Source organism: Silurus aristotelis, assembly GCF_946808225.1.
Source record: "Silurus aristotelis genome assembly, chromosome: 5".
In the NCBI taxonomy this organism is placed as follows: Eukaryota; Metazoa; Chordata; class Actinopteri; order Siluriformes; family Siluridae; genus Silurus; species Silurus aristotelis.
Window position 1 is genome coordinate 34,063,226 of NC_139578.1, and position 26,100 is coordinate 34,089,325.

At 41.6% G+C, this 26,100-nt stretch overlaps 1 protein-coding gene across 2 annotated transcripts in view; it reads left to right on the top strand.

Annotated features, from left to right (window-relative positions):
- LOC310725887 (corticotropin-releasing factor receptor 2) overlaps positions 1-26,100 on the top strand; it is a 59,427-nt gene that overhangs the window by 31,180 nt on the left and 2,147 nt on the right. For both annotated transcript variants that reach the window (XR_014533533.1, XM_083541004.1), the window contains exons 7-10: positions 9,167-9,227; positions 10,637-10,709; positions 12,194-12,279; positions 24,132-24,267. Coding sequence is in view for 1 of the 2 variants with exons in the window: in XM_083541004.1 (XP_083397130.1) it covers positions 9,167-9,227; positions 10,637-10,709; positions 12,194-12,279; positions 24,132-24,267 (356 nt within the window). In the remaining variant the exon portion in view is untranslated. The remainder of the gene's footprint in view (positions 1-9,166; positions 9,228-10,636; positions 10,710-12,193; positions 12,280-24,131; positions 24,268-26,100) is intronic.

Below are 26,100 nucleotides of genomic sequence, written 5' to 3' on the forward strand. Positions count from 1 at the left end.
GAATGTATTGTTTGTTATTATTGAGTTCTGTAACAACTGATAGTTCAGGTGAAAGCTCTCGACTGACCATCCTCATCTCCAGTGAGGGAGTTTCCTCCACTTTCATTACATCACATTTTTCTTGTGTGTTTGAAGACTGAAACACTCCACACACTCCACACATTCCACTCCACACATTCCACTCCACACATTCCACTCCACTCCACACACTCCACTCCACTCCACTCCACACACTCCACTCCACACATTCCACTCCACACACTCCACTCCACTCCACACACTCCACTCCACTCCACTCCACTCCACCCACTTTACTTCATCCCACTCCAATCCACACACTCCACTTCACACACTCAACATCACTCCACTCCATATCACTCCACTCCACACACTTAACATCACTCCACTCCACATCACTTCACACACTCCACACACTCAACATCACTCCACTCCACATCACTTCACACACTCCACACACTCCACTTCACCCACTCCACTCCACTTCACACACCCCACACACACTCCACACAGAGTCCACACACACTCCGCTTCTCACACACTCTACTCCACACACACTCCACTCCACTCCACACAAACTCCTTATTCCAGAAATACACTCCTCGCTCCCTGCTCTGAGATGTCATCAGGTCTGTACGCTAAATAAACACATCAATTTTTACAGAAACAAAATCAATGTTTTGTGACCGACCGCATCAGTCTGATTACCCTGTTACAAACACACACACACACACACACACACACACACACACACACACACACACACACACACACACACACACACACACAAGATTGTAAATGAATGCGTGTGATGACTTCTACATTATTTTCTATCTAATTTGGGGATTTAGGGATAAACATAAGGATGAAGATGAGAATGTAGGAATGAGGACAACGTTGTAGATGTAGGGATGGAGATTAGGATGTAGATCTTAAGATCTTAGATGTAGATCTTAGGATGTAGATGTGGTGATGAAGATTAGGATGTAGATGAGGACGGAGATGTGGATGTAGAGATAAAGATGAAGGAATGGATCTTAGGATAGGATTAGGATGTAGATGGGGATTTACTGATGTAAATAAAGATGGAGATGAGGATGGATATGTTTACAGAGGTGTAAATGTAGGGATAAGGATTGAAATGGAGATGTAGGGATGGAGATGAGGATGTAGTGATTTAGATGGAGATGAAGAAGTAGGAATGGGAATGGAAATGTAGATGGAGATGGAGCTGTAGGGCTAAAGATGAGGATGTTGGGATGTAGATGATGATTTAAAAAGAGCTGTAGAGATGGAGATTGGGATGGAGATAGAACTGTAGAGATGGATTAGAGGATGGAGATGAGAATGAAGATTTCACTGTGAAGATGGAGATGAGGATAAAGATGGAGATAAGGATGTAAATAAAGATGAAGCTGTGGAGATGAAGCTGTAAAGATGGCGATTAGGATGGAGATGGAGCTGTAGTGGTGGAAGTTTTTCTGTCAATTTGATGATGGTGCTTTAGAGATAGAGATTGGCTGTGGAGATGGAGCTGTAGAGATGGAGATGAGGATGGAGATGGAGCTGTAGAGGTGGAGATGGAGCTATAGAGATGAAGATGGAGCTGTAGAGATAAAGATGGAGCTGTAGAGATGAAGATGGAGCTGTAGTGATGGAGATATGGATAAAGGGATGTAGAGATGAAGATGTGAGTCACATTCAGAGCTCCAGGGCAGAATTACAGTAATCCCACCGCTAGTCACCAAACTATGAATAAAGCATTCACCAGCACAGAAACACAACAAACAGCAGCCATGCTGTGATCCCTGTAACGTCGCTGAGCCGAAACCCCACACTGCTGCCGTGCACAAGATTAAACATCTGCTGCGAAAAAAACTTACAATTCTCAAGTAAACCCTCAGTGTTTACAGACTTCTTCTGCTGCATTATAATTAATAATCATCTATTTCTGTTATTAATCTAATACGCACATCTGCAGCATTTCTGTTAATTATTCATAATTTAATGTAATAATAACTGCTCAATTTAATGCATTAAATAAACAACAACAACAACAACAACAATAGTAATCTTCTTCCTCTTCTTCTTTCGGCTGCTCCCACTAGGGGTCGCCACAGCGGATCATCCGTCTCCATACCCCCCTGTCCTCTACATCTGCCTCTTTCACACCAACTACCTGCATGTCTTCCCTCACCACATCCATAAACCTCCTCCTTGATCTTCCTCTTTTCCTCCTTCCTGGTGGCTCCATTCTTAGCATTCTCCTACTGATATACCCCATGTCCCTTCTTTGCAAATGTCCAAACCATCTTAATCTCACCTCCCTCACCTTGTCTCCAAAATGACCTACATGGGCTGTCCCTCCTGTCTTTTACTCAATGCCACTGTCTTTAATTTATACAACATCTCAGGTTTTACAACAGTCCTAACAAACTTTCCCTTTCACTCTCACAGATACTCTTCTATCACAAATCACTCCTGCTATCACTCTTCTCCACCCACTCCACCCTGCCTGCACTCTTTTCTTCACTTTTCTAACACACCCTCCATTACTTTGCACTGTTGACACCAGGTACCTGAACTCCTCCACCTTCTCCACATCTTCTCCCTGTAACCGCACCCCTCCACTGCCCTCCCTTTTATTCACACACATGTACTCTCTGTCTTACTCCTACTGACTTTCATTCCCCTTCTCTCCAGCATGTACCTCCACCTCTCCAGGATCTTCTCAACCTGCTCCCTACTCTCACCACAAATCACAATATCATCCACAAACATCATAGTCCACAGAGACGCCTGTCTGACCTCGTCCTTCAACCTGTCCATCACCACTGCAAACAGGAAAGGGCTCAAGGCCGATCCTTGATGCAGTCCAACCTTCACCTTGAACCAGTCTGTCGTTCCTACTGCACACTTCACTGCTGTCACAGTGGGACATGTATGTCCTCATACATGTCCTGCACCACCCTCACATACTTCTCAGACACACCAGACTTCCTCATACAATACCACAACTCCTCTCTCCACCCTGTCGTACGCTTTCTCTAAATCCACAAATACACAATGCAGCTCCTTCTGTCCTTCTCTATACTTCTCCATCAACATCCTCAAAGCAAATAAGGCATCTGTGGTGCTCTTCCTCGGCATGAAACCATACTGCTGCTCACAGATGGTCATCTCTTCTCTCAGCCTGGCTTCCACTATTCTTTCCCATAACTTCATGGTGCGACTGATCAACTTAATTCCCCTGTAGTTACTGCAGGTCTGCACATCTCCCTTATGCTTAAAGATCAGTACCAGCACACTCCTTCTCCATTCCTCAGGCATCTTCTCACCTTCCAGAATCTTGTTAAACAATCTGGTTGAAAACTCCACTTCCATCTCTCCTAAAAGTCTCAATGCTTCTACAGGTATGTCATCTGGTCCAACCGACTTTCCACTCTTCATTAATACTATCCATATCTTGCTTTACTAACTCCACATCATCCAACCTTCTCTCGCTCTGATTTTCCTCATTCATCAGCTCCTTAAAATACTCCCTCCATCTTCTCAACACACTCTCCTCACTAGTCAACACATTTCCATCTCCATCCTTTATTGCTCTAACTTGCAGCACATCCTTCCCAGCTCCGTCCCTCTGTCTGGCCAATCGCTACAAATCCTTTTCTCCTCCCTTACTGTCCAACTTCTCCTACAGCTCCTCATATGTCTTTTCCTTGGCTTTCACCACATCCCTCTTCACCTGCTGCTGCATCTCCTTGTACTCCTGCCTACTTTTTTCATCACTCTGTCGATCCCAATTCTGCTTTGCCAACCTCTTTCTCCTTCTGCTCTCCTGCACTTCCTCATTCAACCACCACGTCTCTTTGTCTTCCTTTCTATTTCCAGATGTTACAACAAGAACCTTTCAAACTGTCTCCCTCATCACTTCTGCAGTAGTTCCACAATCATCCAGCACCTCTTCACCACCACCGAGCTCCTGTCTGACCTCTACCCTGAACCTCACACTACACTCTTCCTCCTTCAGTTTCCACCATCTTATTCTCCTTTCAGTCTTCTCTCTCCTCCTTTTCTTCTTCACCTCCAAAACCATCCTACAGACCACCATCCGATGCTGTCTAGGTACACTGTCCCCCATCAACACCTAACAGTCTCCAATCTCCTTCAGGTTGCATCTCCTGCATAAAACATAGTCCACCTGTGTGCACCTTCCTCCACTCTTATACGTCACCCTATGATCCTCCTTCTTCTTAAAATACGTGTTCACCACTGCCATTTCCATCCTTTTAGCAAAATCTACCACCTTCTGCCCTTCCACATTCCTCTCTTTAAGGCCATATGTACCATCACCTCCTCATCACCTCTGTTCCCTTCACCTACATGCCAATTAAAGTCTGCCCCAATCGTTCTTTCCTAGGTTCACCTTCTACCACTTCATCTAATTCACTCCAGAATTTGTTCTTCTCCTCTATCTCACAGCCGACTTGTGGAGCATAGGTACTGATGACATTTATCATCATCCCTTCATCTTCCCGCTTCACGATCATCACCCTATCAGAAACTCTCTTCACCTCCACTACACTCTTACTGTACTCTTCCTTCAGAATCACCCCTACACCATTTCTCTTTCCATCCACACCATGATAAAACAGTTTAAACCCACCTCCAATGTTCCTGCTCTTACTCCCTTTCCACTTGGTCTCCTGAACACACAACATCTCTACCTTTCTCCTCTCCATCATATCAGCTCCCTCTCTCCCTTTACCCGTCATAGTACCAACATTTAAAGTACCAACCCTAACCGTCTTCCTCCTCTCCTTCTCCTCCTTCAGTCAACAGTAGCCCAATTTCCACCGGTACCCTGTCGGCTAACGATACCTGTGGTGGTCGTTGTTAACCCGTACCTCGACCGATTCGGTATGAAATTCTTATTTGTAATCCGCATATTCGATTTGGCACGTTTTACGCTTGATGTCCTTCATAACGCAAACCTCCCCATTTACTCGGGCTTGGGACCGGCACTAAGAGTGACCTGACTTGTGCCTCCTTAATGACTGGGTTAACAACAATACAATAATAATAATAATAATAATAATAATAATAATAATAATAATCAATATCAACCAATAACTAAAATAAAAAGGATCATGCTAGTAAAATTAATCTTTATATAAATATATATTTTATATGAAAAATTATTATAATTCACATAAATATAAGTACAAAGACTGAAAAGTGTGGAAACCCCAAGTTCTTGATGTTGTTTTAGACAAGTGCAGGTTCCTTTTGTTTCTATTGTCAAAGGTAAACACACAGTAGTGTGACAGCGAACAAGTGGTGAAAGTTCTGGAGACCAAACGTGAGATTTGTGTCTCTACCAGAAGAACTTGTGTAAGATGAAGAACAGGAGAGAAGATGTGATCAGACTCCCTCACCCCCACACTCACACATGGAGGTGGCAATGTAATGGTTTGGGGTTGTTTTGGAATAAGGAAGATTCCGGAAAGTGAAAGTGAACCAACATGGCTTTATTCCACACTTCAGCACCATGGAGTTCCGTCTGGACTGCAGCTCATTGGAACCGACTTCACTGTACAACAAGACGATGAGCTGAAGAGCACGTCTGAGTTTTGCAAGTGTTATTTAGAGAGAGAACATTCGTCTGGAGTGATATCTATGATGGAACCACCTGCCCAGTCACCACACCTCAATCCTACTTAAGTGCTCTGGGATGAAAAAGAAATCTGAATCTAGAGAAGATCAACTTTGAAGAGTTTTACAGGAGACATGGCAAAGAGTTTCAGGTCAACGTTTGGAGTTCTTCATGCTATGGAAGGATTTCTTAATGAAAACAAAGTTCTTGACATTATAGATTAGTTTGATCAAATGGAAACTTCAGACTGTTACATTGCAGAGTCAGTGTGAGGAGTGTGTGAGGGATGTGTGAAATGCGTGTGAGGTGCGTAAGGAGTGTGTGTGGGGCTCTTGAGGGGCGCGTGAGGAGTGCATGAGGCGTCTGATACTAATGATCTTCTTAGCTCCTCGTGATCTGTAGGGTCACCATACACACTGCTAGTTCAATTCGCAGTTATGCCAATTTACACGTGTATAGAGTTTAGCTCACCATTTTGCTAACATTTAATATCACTGAAAAAAAAAGCTAACATGTTTCATTGATCAAATCCAGACTGTGCTAGTCAGCTAGCATAACAAGCTCAAGTACAGAGCCGTCGCTAATCTTTCAGCAACTCGTTTCTTTGATCTGCGAAAGAAATTAGATTTATTGTGGACTTGAATATAAAAATGCCATATGTAATTTGTAAACAAGTACAAATGTAATTTGAAATAAAACTGCAAAACATCAAACAGACGCATTTTCCCGAGGAAGCGTGGAACAGGAAGTGACCTCTTCCTCATGCTTAATTAGTCTTGGTATTATATATTTTTTACAGCATGGATATTTAATGATCAGCCTGTCACTGTTCTGCACTGTCGAGTCGGCAGTGACACAATCCTACACACACACGTGCACACACACACACACACACACACACACACTGACAGCTGGAGAAAATGGAGAGAGAAATGATGTTTATTTAGAGAAGGTGACAACTATAGCACATAATGATTTTCATTTGACACTGAGCTGTTTATAATCCACACACACACACACACGCACACACACACACACACACACACACACACACACACACACACACACACACACACACGCGTTTCTGTGCTGCAGGTAATTATTCACCCTGCACTGAAGTCAGATAAAATCCAATTTGCTGCTGCTTTTGACAGAAAATCACTACAACCAAAGTAAATATTTACTCAGGAAATAGTCTTAAATCCCTGAACTAAACCCCTACACTAACCCTAAACTAAACCCCTACACTAACCCCAAACTAAATCCCTACACTAACCCTAAACTAAACCCCTACACTAACCCTAAACTAAACCCCTACACTAACCCTAAACTAAACCCCTACCGTAACCATGTACTAAACCCCTACATTTACATTTACATTTGCGGCATTTAGCAGCCGCCCTTATCCAGAGCGACCCCTACACTAACCCCAGACTAAACCCCTACACTAACCCCGAACAAGACCCCTACACTAACCCTGAACTAAACTCCTACACTAACCCCGTACTAAACCCTGTACTAAACCCCTTCACTAACCCCGAACGAAACCCCTACACTAACCCTGAACTAAACCCCTACACTAACCCCGAACTAAACCCCTACACTAACCCCGTAATAAACCCCTACACTAACCCTGTACTAAACCCCTACACTAACCCCGAACTAAACCCCTACACTAACCCCGTACTAAACCCCTACACTAACCCTGAACTAAACCCCTACACCAACCCAGTACTAAACCCCTACACTAACCCCGTAATAAACCCCTTCACTAACCCGTACTAAACCCCTACACTAACCCCGTACCAAACCCCGACAATAACCCCGTACTAAACCCCTACACTAACCCCGTACTAAACCCCTACACTAACCCCGTACTAAACCCCTACACTAACCCTGTACTAAACCCCATACTAAACCCCTACACTAACCCCATACTAAACCTCTACACTAACCCTGTACTGGTGGTGGTGGGGATGCTGATGGTGATAGTGGTGGTGAGGGTATTGGTGATGGTGGTGATGGTAGTGGTGTGTGTGGAGTTATGATCTGGAGATGGAGATTATGATAAATACCCCTTTCAGTTGCAGGTTGACATGTTCTGAGGTAAATGGATGTTTCCTGTTGTGCAGGAGGTGTGAGGAGCAGTGAGTGGATCGATAACGTAGAGGGAGAAACACTTTACAGCTTCATTCCTCAAATAGTAGATTTGGTTTTTAGAAGAAAATTAGGTTCCTTATCTGCAGAACATGAGCACTTTAGTGACCACTATGAAGGACAAAGACACTCAACCCAGATCAGCAGATCCCAGTCCAGTGACTACTTATCTTCATTTTTGTTGTTGTAATATGATAAACATTAAATAATAAATCAGTATTTACTTCAGCACAATATGGTCAAAAGTATCAGGACACTTGCCTTTTCCACCCAGAAGCGGTTCTTCTCCAAAACTGGTCCTACAAAATTGGAGGCACACAATTGTATACGAAATTTTCGGATTATGCAGGAGCATAACCTTTTGGCTTCATTTAAACTAGGAGACCCAAACCTGTTCCAGCATGACAATGCCCCAGTGCATAAAACCAACTCCATGAAGATCTGCTTTCCCTGGGTTGAAAGTGTGTAGAAGATCTCCTGCTCTAGAGTTCCAACCCTATGTAATTTGAACGCTGGCGATTGGAGATTACTATAGCAAGGAATGAAGACTAAATGTGGGATGGGATGTCCAAAAAGAAGCACTGTTCAATTTTATATACTCGCAATATAAAATGTTATATACTGCAATACTCGCATGCTAGCATACCGTATGTGTAACACTTCAATTTTATATACTGCAATACTCGCATGCTAGCATACCGTATGTGTAACACTTCAATTTTATGCTCAAACCTTTGTCCATGTAAAGAATATCTACATTAATCACAGCACCCCCTGGTGGTCTGGTGTGGTTTTAACTGGGTGTTTATGGTTTGAACACATCTGCAATGTGTATGAACGGAAATTTCTGGTTAGCATGTTTTAGCAACCTTTGGATAAAACAGTTAGCATTAAGGCTAATAAAGCTAACAGTTGACCGAAAAAAACAAAAGAACGCTGTAAGTTGTTCTGAGAAGGTTTCAAGTCAATCCACTACTGAATGTTCTTCACTCAGGTTCCAGGATTTCAAGGGTCTAAGAAAAACCCATTATTTTTCAGTCAGCACTTAGATCATACAGATTTTCTCACTGCTAGAAAGCTTAAAATTATTACCAATGCCAAGCAACCTTCAAAGAACCTGCAGGAGGGTTCCTGATAGAACCTCACTTTTTCTGCAAAGTAAAGGAGTGTTAAATAACCCAGTGATCCTTCAAAAAATATAAATCCTGTTCAGAATCAGTTCCACGTGAAACCCCTTCTAGCAACCAGCAAAAACATAGAACCCTACAGCTGAATGATCTTCTGGTGTCACTAAAGTCTGATCTTTAAAATATCTTTTTCTGTATGTGCCTGCAGGTATTCCGTGTCCCATCATCGTGGCGTGGGCCGTGGGGAAGCTGTACTACGAAAACGAACAGTGAGTGCTCTTCTCTTTCTCGGATAAAAACCCATCAAGAGAATAAATCGCTGAACAAGCGTGATGGTGAATTTAATCCAACCGAGTTTTATTTTCTCCGAGCCGAGCGTGTTTACTCTCAGAAGAATAAACGAATCCAGTAGAGGGTTGTTCATCTGACACCATGTCCACACTGCTACGTTTTCCATTGAAAAACACGTTTGTCTGTCCATTTTATCCTCCCGTCCACACGAGGCACCGTTTTCAGTCAGCGGAATTTAACAATGATGCATTTTTAATAATTGAAGCAACGTTTCTAAGAGCCGGGAAGTAAATAAACGTTGAATATTTCACTTTACACGTCTGAGACAGTATTCGAATAGGAAAATTTTTTTTTAATTGTAATTCCCAGTTACAACTCATTATATAATCAATAAACTGGTCTCTACATGTTCAGTATGAGGGCTGGTGTGTTAGCTAGCAATAGCTACATCGTATGGCAGAAGTATGTGGACACCTGAGCATAAGATCAGTATGTGTGGGAAGCGGTAGCTCAGTGGTTAAGACCCTGTATCGCCATGCTGCCACTCTTGGGGCCCTTGAGCAAGGCCCTTAATCCTCTGTGCTCCTGGGGCACTGTATCATGGATTAAATATCCAAAGAAAGAATTTCACTGTGTGTAAAGTTTATATCATACCAATAAGACAATTTCATTTATCTATTTGTTGTTTCAGTTATCTCCACTCTTTTAGTAAGATGTTCCACTAGATTTTTGTGGAGATTCATTCAGCTATAAGGTACTGTATAAATCAGGTACTGATGTAGGTGAGATAAAGTGAGGAGGCCTGGGGTGCAGTCAGCATTCACATTCATGATATTCAATAGAGTGGGAGATCTTCCACATCTTCCAACCCATGGAAAGCAGATCTTCATGGAGCTGGCTTTGTGAACAGAGGCATTGTCATTCTGGAACAGGTTGGATCACTAGTTCAAGTGAAGAGAAAATTTCATGCCGAGACGTCCTGTAAAAACAGTTTGATGAAGAAGCACATGTGGGTGGAAAAGTCTTATGTCCCAATACTTTTAGGGGAACAGTGTATAGTAGCAGTGTAGCATGTGATTGTTATAATCAATAATTAGTGTTGAGGTAACAGTTGAATTGAAATTGAATGAAATAAATATTTAACATTTTGTCTTTGCTAATTTGATGCTAATTTAAAGCCCAAACACAAAACCATAAATTTTCTTACATACACTGAAGAAAACGTATTAAATAATTTCTGAAAAAAAACAAATAAAAAAAAAACACTTGGGGTCTGAAAGAAATGTCTAAAAATAAATATAATAAATCCACATGGGGTTTGGAAACAGTTCGATCTCTGATCATGATTTTTTAACTCTTTCTATTTAAAATGTTTGATTTTTTTAAGGTGCTGGTTTGGAAAAGAACCCGGGAAATACATCGATTACATTTATCAGGGTCCTGTTATTGTCGTTCTGCTGGTGAGTAGCGTTTAATACTCGCATGCTAGCATACCGTATTTGTAATAATGCTCTGCTATGCTAGCATATCTGCATGTATGAACAAACTGGAATGTTAGCTGTCCTGTATGCTAGGACTTTAATTCTAGCGCACGTCATTATTAAGACTTGCTATTCGCTAGTCATTTATATTAGATGGTGTAGTTGCTAGTCATTTATGCTAGTTGTTGTAGTTGCTAATCACTAGTTAGTTAATGCTATTCATTGTAGTTGCAAATTGCCAGTCATTTACGCTAGTCATAGTTGTTAATCGCTCGTTGTTTATGCTAGTTTTTGTAGTTGATAATCACTAGTAGGTTAATGCTAGTCATTGTAGTTGTAGTCGTTTATGCTAGTAAATGTTTTTGTACATGCTAGCACACATTAACCTAGTATCTTTTAATATTGTTTACATGCTAGCGTACTTGAATGCTAGGATTTTTGCATTACAGTGCACACTAGCACATTGCCTGCTTGTGCTCCAGCACACTTTTATATAAATATGTTAGTTTTTCCGGCTAATTTGCACAAAACTAATCATTTCCGGAGCTGGTGATTTATTTCTCTATGTATTTACTCTGAAGGTGTTTGAAGGTGTTAATGCAGTGTAATGACGCTCGGGATTCATGATGATTACGTCCTGATCGCGCTCCTCTGCCTGGTCCACACCAGCTTTATTTAAAGCTCTCTGTTGAATTCGACGCCGTCTGTACATTTTCTCCCTCTGAGTGCGAGTGTGTGTGTGTGTGTGTGTGTGTGTGTGTGTGTGTGTGTGTGAGGAATGAGGAACTGAAGTGGTGCGTCGGTGCGAAGTGTACACTTATGAGTTTTGAAGCCGGTTTATTTACGCCGTTCCACCTGCAGCGCTAATCAGCGTGTTTATCTCTAGAATAAAGCAGATGATGTTTCCTTTCACATACCTGCAAATAAACTACTTCATGTCGTGAAACCTGAATTTCTTTCAGATATAATTTGTTTCATTCACTAAATTATCTTTCTAGCCGTAAGAGACGTTAAGCTCCGCCTACTTTACCTCACATCGTGTGGTTCTTCTTTTTCTCGCTAGCGTATTTATGATGACCCACTAATTTGTTTGGTACAAAGTGGTAAAATTTGGTTTGGGGATTTTAAAGGGTATCAGGAACATTCTAATCAGCATTCTTCCAACACTCTAGCGCCACCAACGGGTCATATTAGGGCCTCTTTGGATTCTTCCCAGCTGGAGACGACTTCAACACCCTCTCATGGCACCAATTCTATCTAATTAGATGTTTTTCTTAGATCTTTTGCTCTTTTTCCTACATAATCTTTCCACCAGATGTATGGTAATGTCATCTTCAGAGTAGATCTTCATGTGCACAATGAAGAATTTATTAGCAGTACTGTTATAGTGTGTGTGTGTGTGTGTGTGTGTGTGTGTGTGTGTGAGTGCATTCAGCACATGATGTTTTCCTTTTCTTATGTAGATAAACTTCGTGTTCCTGTTCAACATCGTACGCATTCTTATGACCAAGCTACGAGCTTCCACCACATCCGAGACCATCCAGTACAGGTAGGTCCACCATGAAACATCTCGCAGACATGTTTACTAGCATGGAATAAAGCTAGTATCCGAATGAGAGTGCTAGTATGTTAGCTAGTTAGCGTAAAAAATTATTTCTCGAATATATTATTACTCTATCTTATTATTATTGGGAGACCCAAGGAGCATAAAATTGATCCTTCACTTGAACTAGAAGACCCACAGATGTTCAAGAATGCATCTGTGCACAAAGCCAGCTCCATTAAGATCTGCTTTCAATGGGATGGAGTGGAAGATCTCCTGGTAGCTTATTAGCTTATTCGAGCTTATTAGAATCGTTAATGATGACTAATTGTGCTCAGGTGTCCACATTGTCCAGTGATATTTCAGAGAAGTGTACAGCGATGTATTTGTTCACGTCCTGTGGCGTGATTGACAGCCGATGTAATCAATACAAGTAAAGGTCACGTTGTAGTGAGTTGTGTGTAGTCTTATCTGTGCCACTCAAACAAAAACAGCGTCTCGGCTCAGGATAATAAAGCGCCGCCGCACCTACCGAGAACTCCACAGCGCCTCTTTGTTCTCTTACTTCTCTCGTAAATACGTTTGGTGTTAGAAGAAAAACCCTCAGACAGACACGTGAATGCTCGGACGCTGTTTAACTCGATGTTGACCTTTTGTCTCTCTTCTCTGTCATTCCTCGTGGCATTTCGGTTTCCTGCGAAAATTTAAACATGAATAATAATGACGGCATGAGGAATTGCGATAACGAGGAAGGAACATTTGAGAGCTGGGATTCTCTGTATGCTGTCCGTGGTACTGATTCACTCCTGAGTTTTCTCCTTATTACTCAGCCTGCTGGATTTGAGTGTGTGGCACGATCTGGGATTGTTTGGTTCTTTGGAGGTCAGACTTGGAGTTGTTATAGCAACAGCTCTATTATTTTAAACCTGATTGGGAATAGGATTATTACACGTGAACATGACTTTATAAGTGGAAGTGATACAGGAAATCTGTCGTAGCCTTGAATCTCTGATTTACTCCACCAACGCATCCTGGTGCAGGAGGAGCAGGAATAATACGATCTTCAATTAATATCTCTTGCTCTGTTCTTGTTCAGCAGTGGAAGGCCATCAGGGTCATGCAAACCGTATCTGTAGCAAACTGCACAAGCTCAAATATATTCACGTGGATTTATTAGCTGTTTTTGTATTCCACAACTGCAGACCGAGGAGATGAAAACTGATTTGGTCGCACTTCCAAGGCCATTAACAAGATAAGCTGGACATTGTGAAGAAGGTCTCCAAAACTGTTCAAAAGAGTTGTTCAATAAACACACAATTTCAAATCTCCAGAAAATCTGTAATGCATGGAAAAAACGCAGGGGGTGATGTGATGGGGTGAATATCAATGCTAGAGATGATGTATGTGGGAGGTGCTGCTGGAAGAGACGTGAGCCAAAGGAGAGCCAAAGGAGACGTGTTGAATTGTGTTCATTGGGTTTCTTGCTTTAGTAATTACATTCTTTCCCACTGTATAAGATTCCTGTGTGTGATGCAGCGCTCTGTTCTACTGCACTTCTCTCTAATATTGATGCTTTGTATAGACGTGGCGTCATAATGATGGCATTAAGAGGTAGATCGGTTCAGGCAGAACATTACTGAAGGACTGGGGGTAAAATACACAACCTGATACTATTGTTGCTCATTGGTAATTGCAGATTGTGGATTCTGGTATGGATATACACACATACAGCCTTTTAGATGTTGCACCACGTGAACATGCAGTTATTACATGCAGCTCAGTCCTGCTACACTCATCACGTGTACATGTGTGTTTCAAGAAAGTATCCATCCAGCCCATGATTAGATGATTAGATCCCAGATGCACTCACGTGTTATTTGATGTGTAAACATCACCACCACCTTTTGCTTGCTCAGTAGGAATCTTTATGTGGACTTGTATGGAGCTGCTGAGTGATGAAACACACCCAGGATTAAAGCTCTACATAAATACATGTGAAATTGTGAGTTTGTGTACTCAGAGCTGTGTGTGTGTGTGTGTGTGTGTGTGTGTGTGTGTGTGTGTGTGTGTGTGTGTGAGAGAGAGAGTTCTGTAAGAAAAACAGCTTCAGGCTGATAATTTATTAAAGCAGAATGGAGGAACTTTAGGGACCTCCGGGAATTCTCTCCTCCTGATGATGCCTGGCACGTGAGCCACGTTTAGAGTCCCGATCCGGCTCCTGTTGGAAGTTGGTCCTGAACTGCAGCCAGCGTTGAGGGAAATCGTGCTTGTGTTCTCGCTGCCAGAGCGTACGATTCCTCACGCCGCTCGCCACAGGGGCTGTTCAGCAGGAAGCGTCTGCCCCCCCACACACACACACACACTTCTTCAGCAACCCCCGTCTTTCTCTTTCCCCTCTCTTCATCCCTCTCGCTCTCTATTACTCTCTCCATCTATCTCTTTCTTCCTCTCTCTTCTTCCTCCTTTCTCTCTCTTCCTCCCTATCTGCTTTTTTCTCTATTACTCTCTTTCTCCCTCCTTCTCACTTTCTTCTCTCTCTTTCTCTTCTTTTCTTTCTATCCTTTTATTTCTCTCACTTCCATTTCCTTTCTCTCTTTCTCTCTCTCTCTCTCTCTCTCTCTCTCTCTCTCTCTCTCTCTCTCTCTCTCTCTCTCTCTCTTTATCCCTCTCTCTCTCTCTCTCTCTCTCTCTTTATCCCTCTCTTTTAAGATCCAAGATTCAAAGGTTGCTTTATTGACATCATACATTTCACAGTATAATATAATAATCACAATATATTAAAAACTATAGAATAAATATGTAGTTTCAATAAAAGAAAAAAATAAGTAAATGTGAGTACGCGTGTGTGTGTGTGTGTGTGTGTGTGTGTGTGTGTGTGTGTGTGTGTGTGTGTGTTGTGCAAATAGTCCCAAGCATTTACTGATGGTGTTTCTTGGTGTTCAGCTCCCCCATTATGGCTCTGGGGTCTGTTTTTGTGTGATGTGATGGATCTGAAGCAGCTGCTCGAGGGTAGGTCTTTCGGGATGTTGTTTGCTGTTTGTTGTTAGCAGCGAGAGCTGAATAGTTCTTCCAGGTAGGGTAAGGAGCAGCTGATGATTTTTTGGGAGGTGTTGATCATCCTCTGAAGGGATTTTTCAGGACTCAACACACACCCCTGTGGGGTGCCAGTGATCGTAAGCATGGAGCAGAGTACTAATTGTAAGTGTCCTAATCTTAACCGACTGTTGGCGATCTGTTATAAAGTCCCTAATCCACTGGCACATTGGTTCTGTTCGTCCAAGATTATCAAGTTTTATGACTAATCTACTTGGAATGACAATATTGAAACCAGGACTGAAGTCTGGGAAAAGCATCCTCACATAGTTCCCTTGATGTTCAAGGTGGTTTGGTGCAGTGTGAAGAGCGGTGACAATGGCATCTTTTGTCGATCTGTTTGCTTTAGGCAAACTGAAGAGGGTCAAAAGATTGTGGGAGACTGTAGAACCAGCTTCTCAAAGAGCTTCTCGAAGCTCACGAAGTGAGTACAACTGGGCAGCAATCACTGAGGCTACAAGCAAAACTCTTTTTCGGCAGTGGGATGGTAGTGGCAGACTTCAGGTAGAGTGTTATGATGGATGAGGACAATGATAGGTTGAAGATCTTGGTAAAAACAGCAGAGAGCTGGTTTGCACATTCCTTCAGAACCCATCCTGTCACAACATAGGGGCCAACATGCCTCACTTCATGCTCCTGCACTATGAGGATGTGGTTGTTGGAGACCGATTGGGATGTCCTAACAGTCTCTGCTGCTATTACCTCATAGCGCACAAAGAAACAGTTAAGTTCCTCTGCCAATGAGGCGTCTTCTTTGGCAGTCATGCAATACCTGATCTTGTGTTGGGTATGTGCTTAATACCTTCCCACACCTGTCGTGGGTTGGTGAAGTGATCCTCAATTTTTCTCTTGTAGAGCGTTTTAGCATCCTTGACGCCTCTTTTTAGGTAAGCTCTAGCAGCACTGTAAAGACCCCTGTCTCCAGACTTTAAGGTGATATTTCAGGTCTTGAGGAGTGTTTTGACCTTGTTTCATTCAGGGATTCTGATTTGTGAACACCATGATTTGTTTGTTTACTGTGAAATTGTCAACATTGTTTATATAGCAGAGCACTGTAGATGTATACACCTCCAGCTCATTATCGATAAATATGTCCCAGTTTGTCCCCTCAAAACAGTCCTGCAGCTGTGAGGAAGCTCCTCCAGATTTGAACAATCATTGCGGTAGGTTGAGCTTTTCTTCAGAGGGGTGTGTATGTTGGAGTGAGGGGCATTAAGAGGTGGTCTGACTAGCCTAGATGTGGTAGTTTTATTATTTTTGAACCATTTTTGATGAATAGACTTCGTCCAGTGTGTTTTTCCCTCGAGTGGCACATTTAATTTTAAGTCTACATGAATACAATCTCCAGCTATGATATGAGATACTTTAGGGTGGACAAAGTGAACTAGACCAAAAGATCTTCAAAACTTTACATCATGCTGAGATCCAAAAAAATTCAGAAACAAATGAGAAAGAAAGTAATTGAGATCCATCAGTCTGGAAAAGGTTATAAAGCCATTTCTAAAGTTTGGGACTCCAGTGAACCACAGTGAGAGCCATTATTTACAAATGGCAAAAACATTTTTGAATAATGTGGAGAACAGTAAAGGGACAGTGGAGAACCCTCCCAGGAGTGGCTGGCAGACCAAAATTATGTTCAGAGTTCATGACTCCACCATAAGAAAGAGACAGCAAAAATGGTCTGCATGGCAGAGTTCTAAGACCAAAAACGCTGCTGAGCAAAAAAGAACATAAAGGCTCCTCTCAGTTTTGCCAGAAAACATCTTGATGATCCCCAAGACTTTTGGGAAAATACTCTGTGGACTGATGAGACAAAAGTTGAACTTTTTGGAAGGTGTGTCCCATTAAGTCTGGCGTAAAAGTAACGCCGCATTTCAGAAAAAGAACATCATACCAACAGTAAAATATGGTGGTGGTAGTGTGATGGTCTGGGGCTGTTTTGCTGCTTCAGAACCTGGAAGACTTGCTGTGATAAATGGAACCATGAATTCTGCTGTTTACCAAAAAATCCTGAAGAAGAATTCCCGGCCATCTGTTCGTGATTTTAAGCTGAAGCGAACTCTTGTTCTGTAGCAGGACAATGATCCAAAACACACCAGCAAGTCCACCTCCGAATGGCTGAAGAAAAACTAAATGAAGACTTTGGAGTGGCCTAGTCAAAGTCCTGACCTGAATCCTATTGAGATGTTGTGGCATGACCTTAAAAAGGAGGTTCATGCTTGAAAACCCTCCAATGTGGCTGAATTACAACAATTTGATGATCTGAAACATTAAAGTGTGAAAACATGGAAACATAAGAAATCAGGAAGGGGGTAAACAATTTTTCACACCACTGAAGGTAGGCTAATGCTGTACTAGCGTTGGCAGCAGGTGGGATGTAAACAGCTGTAACTATAACAACAGTGAGAGGTAAAAGAGCCTGCATTTAGCAGTCATGTTCTCCAAATCATAGGAACAATGTGTGTGTAATTTTGGTGTCATTACACGAGCTGTTACGAGGATAAAGACCCCCCCCCCACCTTTCCTCTTACAGGGGTCTTTGCTTCTATCCCAACGAAATGCTGTGCAGCCTGCTAGCTCAATGGCTTCATCTGGAATGAATGAGTGTAGCCATGTCTCCATTATCAGCAGGATGCAACAATCCTCAATATGTTTGTTGCAGTAATTTGGGAAGCGGCGGTTTGTGTGGTTGAGTTTTCTCCACGTATAGAGCACTCGTGACCAGCGTCACCATGTTTGCTTTCTGTGTCTCCTCTTCCTTCAATGCCTGCTGGAGATGATGATGATCCACCCAGACCCTGGTGTTCGGCTACGGTATTTTGTGCATATGTAGAAATTCACTCATAGCAGCCTGATTATACCGAGTTCCCCCCGAATTAGAAGGTCTTGTCAGCTGTATGTGGAATCTGCACTACTGGTCTGCATGTAAGTGTACATAAAAATAGACAAAAACACTCTAAAAAGGCACCAAAGAAAAGGGAGAGCGTCGAGCCACTGCGTCTGTCCCATTATTTACAAGTGTTAATGTTTAACAATAGACTAAATAAAAAGGGAGAAGAGTAATCATGACTAACTAAACATCATTCTAAAGCTCTAAGCCTCAAGCAGCGATTTTAGATCAATTTAGATTTAATGAAAAACAATGACGAATGTATTTTGCTGAGTTTGTGTAAGCAGTACACAACAACATGCATAAAAAAGATGTACTTACACTATGATTGTAATAACGAGTCACAACATATCCACTGCTGAAAATCCCGGTTTATTTGGAAAGATAGATGTCCAGTGAACATGCCGTAAAGCATTTTTGCTCCAACCAAACAATAGTGTTGTAATTTAGATGGTTATTTTTTTGTTTTTTCATAAAAAATTATGTTTTGGTATAAAAACCAAATATAGCAAGAATATAGTGTTACTACAAAATGAGGGCACCCACTAAAAAAAGTCTAAGACAGGCGGAATCTCGGGCTTGAGCATCCACTCTCTCTGCAGATGTGGTGGTGATGTTTGTTACGCACCACCTATCATTTCAAACCTTTGGTTTCCAGCCACTAGCATTATGGAAACAACATGATTGATGGAAAATGTAGCCAATGAGTGCAGGATTCTAACGGTATACAGGAGGATTTTATTCCCCATGTGGATGAGTCTTACTTTTATTACTTTAGAAGTTCTTAGTGGTCAAAGAGAGAATCACGTTCACTGTGACTCACCTGGCAGGGAGTGGAATGCATGTAATGCACACAAATGTTTCCAGCTCGTGCTAACTGTAAAGAATACAAAGAAAGAATTTACAGTCAAAAAAAGTTGTTTTAATGGAGATTGCATGTAACAGCGATGAGGAAAATATTCTTGGGGGCGGAGTGACGACAGCTGTCTGGTGATCTGCATGGGGATAAAAAAATCTATTTATATTTCCCTTTACAGTTTTATACGTTTTGTCCGTTTGTTTTTATAAGAGAAAAAGTGTGTGTGTGTGTGTGTGTGTGTGTGTGTGTGTGTGTGTGTGTGTGTGTGTGTGTGTGTGCGTGTGTATTGTTGGGCACACTCCTGCCCATTTAAATAGTCATTAATATGAATGCAGTCTGTATAAATGGCCATTACTGTAAATCAATAGCTTGTCTGGGCACCTGAGCATCGGTATTAATGCAGTCTGTATGAATAACCAAAGCTCTATAACAATAGCCTGAACGCTCAGCCATTAATATGAATGCAGTCTGTATGAATGGGGGTCTGAGTTTAGGAGGCGGCTCTCAAACATCGGGAGTGAGAACAGGACCAGACCTAATCTCAAATAAATGCTTGTAGGCATCTCATTTTATGATATGACACCTTTTATAAAATTAAAAATATAAACTCCTGAGACATGTGGCTTTTAAACCAGTACTTGGATTTTATGTCATTTATATTCAAGGCACTTCAGCATCTATAACTTTATCTTTTTTAGCATTATCAACTCTGGATGATGAATAGTAAATCCCAAAGTATCTTCTTTTCAAAGATATTAAAATTGTGTATGTAGCACACTTTTTAGTCAGGAACGGTTAACATTTAAAGTTAGGAAGAGCATTTCAGCTGTGTGTCCCGAAGCGTGGGCGCATGCTAACAGGTTCATTAGCTGGTTGTGCTGATGATGATTTCAGACTGCGTTGTGGGCGGAGTTCAGGATTTCTATGATGATTGACCCGAGTCACACATGAGCAGGAGCGAGTGTTTTGGATCCTTGTATCGTTTAATAAATGGGTTTCTGTGTGTAATCAAAATTCCGCTTGTCCTGAGGCTACGGCTTTAATAAGAATGACAACCTGTTTTTATTATATATTTTTGATGTGATCATCATCATTATTATTATTATTATTATTATTATTATTGATATTCACAAAGAGAAACATGACCTTTAACCGCAGCATAATGGCAGCATGTGGGTCTGATTTACTGTCTAATATGCTTCATGTGAAAACATCTGTTTCCATTTCTGAGCCGTGTTGAATATTTAACACTGATGTCCCGAGAGAGAGAGAGAGAGAGAGAGAGAGAGAGAGAGAGAGAGAGAGAGAGAGAGAGAGGTTGTCCCACAGTAAAACACACCAGTCCCTGTTCTTCTCTCTCTCTCTATCTCTCTCTCTCTCTCTCTCTCTCTCTCTCTCTCTCTCTCCTTTATGCTTTATTAGAACCAAGCTGAACCAATCAGGACGCAGGACTCCACAGTGCCTGTGAGCAAACATGGACGTTAATGTTTTAAATAAAGCGCAGCAGTCAGTGGAATAACAATAACACACTAATCCGTTTGTACGTCTTCCTCGGGGTGATGGAGGGATAATAACTCTCATTCTAATCAAACCGAGGGAGGGGCGGGGCTTCTTCACAGAGAAACTCCAGATGTGGAGACGTACAGACGGATTAGTGTGTTATTGTTATTCCACTGACTGCTGCGCTTTATTTAAAACATTAACGTCCATGTTTGCTCACAGGCACTGTGAAGTCCTGCATCCTGATTGGTCAGAAGGTGTTGATGAATTCTCAGTGCCCTGATTGGGTCAGGAAGTGTTGATGAATTCTCAGTGCCCTGATTGGGTCAGGAAGTGTTGATGAATTCTCAGTGCCCTGATTGGGTCAGGAAGTGTTGATGAATTCTCAGTGCCCTGATTGGGTCAGGAAGTGTTGATGAATTCTCAGTGCCCTGATTGGGTCAGGAAGTGTTAATGAATTCTCAGTGCCCTGATTGGGTCAGGAAGTGTTGATGAATTCTCAGTGCCCTGATTGGGTCAGGAAGTGTTGATGATTTCTCAGTGCCCTGATTGGGTCAGGAAGTGTTGATGAATTCTCAGTGCCCTGATTGGGTCAGAAGGTGTTGCGAAATTTTTCAGTGTTATGATTGGGTCAGAAGGTGTTGACCTCTAATCATTCTGATTGGTCAGAAGGTGATGAGGTTTTAGTTTCCTGATTGGTCGAAAGATGTTGATGAGTTCTTAGTATCATGATTGGTCAGATGTTAATGAATTCTAAGTGTCCTGATTGGTCAGACGGTGTTGATAAACATAGCAGCTCTGCTGTAGGGTGGGTTTATGTTTATTTTGATATGTTAGCATGTTAAATGTATTGTTTACAGATTATGGAGATGTTTTCTCAAAATTAAGAGATTTCCGGAAGGAGTTTCCACTGTCAGTTTTAAGAGCGGTAAAAATCCATCCAATCAGGATCCACTATTTACACCTGAATTTCCAGCCAATCACAATCCACTATTTACACCAGCGGATTTTAAACAATGTTGAAAAGAATAAAAGTAAAATGCAACATGAAAGAAGTAAATGATGTTTCAAAGATGATGAGTGAGGCTAAAGCAGGAGACACTGAGGTGCTTTAGAACTTTACAAATCTCCACAAAAACTGTGTGGAACATCTTCCTTTCAGCTCACAAGCGACAGAGTCTCGTACCATCACAACATCAGATAAACTCATATGTTAACGACTTTGCGACTGGAGCGCACCTGATTTCACTTGTTCGCTAATTACCCTTCCGTCCATGTGGAAAGAGGTGTTAGCGAGCCCTGTATAATGTGAGTGTCAGGTGTGTGAAAGTCGCTGATCCATGCAAGGAAGTGATGCACATCATCCGGCAGAGGAATATAAAACACCGTGACCTCAGAGGTCCCAGGATAAATGTGAAGCTGGACATAAAAATAAATCATCTAACCTGAGCTTCACACAACGTGTGTGAAAATGTGTTCCAGAAAAAAGCGATTCTTCCACGCTGTCTGCTTCTGAATCCCAGAGCTAGCTTCTTTAGCTAATCATTCACACCACTAGCTGAATTAGCATTGAGAGGCAAACGAGTGAGTCCGAGTGGATGAGATGAGATGAAGTGATTGGAAAGGAAGGCAAAAGCTGTTTGTTGTTCCTGTCTCTATACTTCTCTTATCCACCCACTAGACGAGCTGCCGAGCCCCGAGAGCCGGGGCAATTAGTGTCTACCTGTCACATGTGGTCTGTCGAGCGTGTGCTGCCTCATTGTTCTGAATTCCTGCAGCTGGATTGGAGATTTTCTGCATTTTTCATGCCTCGCTTCTCCGCTCCATCATACGGCTGTCAAACTCGTACCACATTCACATGAGTTTTTAAATATCTATTAAACCCTAACAATTGCGTTTGCAGTGATAATTATAGGGCTGTAAAGCTTACAGAACCTTGCATAAGCATGCACATGAGCTCTTTTGAACTTTTTCGCATATTGAACACCAAGTTATACCCAGAGTTCCCCTTGGAGTCACAGCTCTTATTTTTTCACCAGTGGATTTATTTTCCTATGCAGGAATTAGAAAGTTTTTTCCTAAACTCAATGCTGTGAAACTTGAAACAGGCCTTGAAGCCTTTGGAGTCTTTTACTAAAGATAAAATGATATAAAGCTAGCTGGCTAAATTTTAACTGGCTAAACATCTAAATAGTATTCAGCCCCAGACTCCGCTCATGGACCGCAGACCATCTGATATCTTTTGCACACAAGCCTCACAATTTTGCAAGCTATGATCTAAATCGATCTCGACAAAAACCTTTTGATAACCGTTGAAGCTTTTTCACAAAACAGTCACGGAAATAAATATCAGGACATCGTGCTACCAGTGAGTAGATCAGGTTTCTTCAAGGCAGAAAACAGCTGTGACTGGATGTTTTAAAATATCCATCAAATGGCCTTGTTTGGTGACAGCAATCAAATAACGTGAAAGTGAACGTGAGGTCCTCATGAGTCACGCCGCATGTCTGAGAGGACATCAATCTTCAGAAGCAATCTGATTTACAGAGTGGCTTTACTGAGCTTTCGTTTAATCCATCAGCAGGATGACCTGAAGTAACCCTGTTCTCATGATCAGAGGCTCCATCGGTTTTATGGGTTAACATGTTTTGGTAAAATCACGAGCGCTACAGCCATATAAAATTATTATAAATAAAATAACTAACTAAATATACATTTTTGGAAATGAATATAAGATAGAGGTTGAGCGCTAGTGGATTTGGCTGATACTGAAAGCTAGGTTGGATCATAATTTCGGTTAATCAACCGATAGTTTTTAAAATAAATACTGGATAAAAAAGAAATTACTGAACTTTATTAAAAACATGAAAAAAAAAATGTAAAACAGTACTGAATCATGAAAGTGTGAAAAAAAAAAAAATTAATATATTCATTATTCTAATCAATATTTAGGGAAATAAAAAACATGCATTGAAACTGAAACAAAAAGTAGCACTCCAAATAAATAAAAACAGTTACCTTTAAAAATAAAAAAATAGACACAAAATAAACAGCACATAGCGTGAGAGATTCGCCTCTAGAAGCCACTCTCGTATAATGCAACCTGGAAAAACTATATGAATGGATTCTTGCTGATGGACAATAGTTCCAGCAATCAACTATTGGTGTTGATTAATCAACAATACAGATGAATCGGTTGGCCATCCATCTATATATCCTTTTATTCTTCCTTTCATGCATCCATCCATCAATGTATTAATCCATTCTGAGTTTAGTACCAGTGCAGTATGTATTGTGTGTGTTTAGGAAAATGATGTACAGGAGAGAGTTAAACACACACTGAAGTGTCTGTAATCACGTATCGTTTCCTATTCAATCTAAAGCTGGTTATTAGTTCTTTAATTAAAGAGTGTTGGATTGACAGCTAATTTAATTAACTACTCTCTCTGTCTGTCTGTTTGTCTGTCTGTCTGTCTGTCTGTCTGTCTGTCTGTCTGTCTGTCTGTCTGTCTTTAGGAAAGCAGTGAAGGCGACGTTAGTGCTGCTCCCTCTGCTCGGCATCACGTACATGCTGTTCTTCGTGAATCCAGGGGATGATGACATCTCACAGATCGTCTTTATTTATTTCAATTCCTTCCTGCAGTCTTTTCAGGTATGATACATCGTGTGTGTGTGTGTGTGTGTGTGTGTGTGTGTGTGTGTGTGTGTGTGTGTGTGTGTGTGTGTGTGAGTATCAGAATATATACTGAATACGTCATCCTGGGATTTTTATGACTGTTTTAGTGCTGGATTTAAAAACAGTTCACCAACTGAGTGTCTCAAGCAAGCGACCAATCAGACGCTGAGATTAATAAAGGCCAGGAGACGATTAGGAAACTGATTATAGGCAGGAACTACGTTTCATAATAATAAATAATAATAATATTCACTGGTCCATTCATCAGTCCATCCATCATTCACTTATTCATCTATCTATCTATCTATCTATCTATCTATCTATCTATCTATCTATCTATCTATCTATCTATCTATCTATCTATCTATCTATCTATCTATCTATCTATCTATCTATCTATCTATCTATCTATCTATCTATCAGCTGTATTTTTTTCTTTCTGACCCTCCTATAAAATTGATATGATTTAAATAGTGTTTGGATTTTAGATGAGGTTATTTAAATGTGGAATCAGGGTGATAATGTTGGCGTGGGATTTTCACATCCGTGGCGAAATAAAATATCAGGTGAAGGTCTGTTTCACTGCTGTCAGATCTCAGCTCCACAGCGACTTCCAAACATGGCCGACTCGGAATCCTATATCCAGAATACACACACACACACACACACACACACACACACACACAATCACTCTGACTCACAAACACCTGGCTGCGAAATCACAGATGAACATGCACGCTTTGGAGATGAAGCATCTCATTCAACAAACCCATTGTGTAGTGACCTTATTCAAAGTGACCTTAAAACTCAGGGTTTTGTTCTAGTAGTGTCTCTCTCACACACACACACACACACACACACACACACACACACACACACACACACACACACACACACACACAGTGACATCCCATAAATGTTACCTAATGTGCAAAAATCAGGGCACATGTATGTGGACACCTGCACAATTTAGTTCCCATGTGCTGTTAATATGAGCTCCACTCTTCTGGGAAGATTCTCCACCACAGGAGATTCATTCAGCCACAAGGGTGTTAATGAAGTCAGGAACATATGTAGGTGAGGTGAGGAGGCCTGCAGGTCAGTCAGCATGTAAAAAATCATCCAAAAGGTGTTCAATAGTGTTGGAGCTCTACAGCAGGAGATCTTCCACTCCAACACATGGAAAGCAGATCTTCATGGAGCTGGCTTTGTGCACAGAGTTTGGCTTGGTTTTGGTCTCCTAGTTCAAGTGAAATGCCTGTAAGCTTGTGGAAGCAGTTTGGAGTAGAAGCACATATGGCTGGAAAAGTCAGGTGTACCAATACTTTTAGCCATATCACGTACACCAAGAGGTTTTTTTTGCTATAAGATGTGGAAATAGAGAGAAGAAGTTAAACCTGAAGAAGAACAGCGTGTCGGAGTTTATTAATAAAGAATGATGAAATATTGGCTGAGGAACAGGAAAAACCCCACTGGACAGAGACACATGAAGCGAATTCCACAACTTAAAAATTCCTATTAACAGAGACAGTGTGTGTGTGTGTGTGTGTGTGTGTGTGTGTGTGTGTGTGTGTGTGTGCGAGAGGCTGCTTCAGATAATCGGAGCTGCACGGAGAAACTCTCCCCCGCACTAATTGACTGTTAATGCAGAAGTAACAGCTGCGTTCATATCTGTGTGTTCATTGCTCCATAACAGCAGCGCGCTGGTTCTAATGCGTCCTGGTTCCCATAACAACGGCTCGTTCGCAGGGACGTGTTGAGCGCACGCCGCACATGAACGCGTTAAAAACATGTGCAGGCGACGATGCG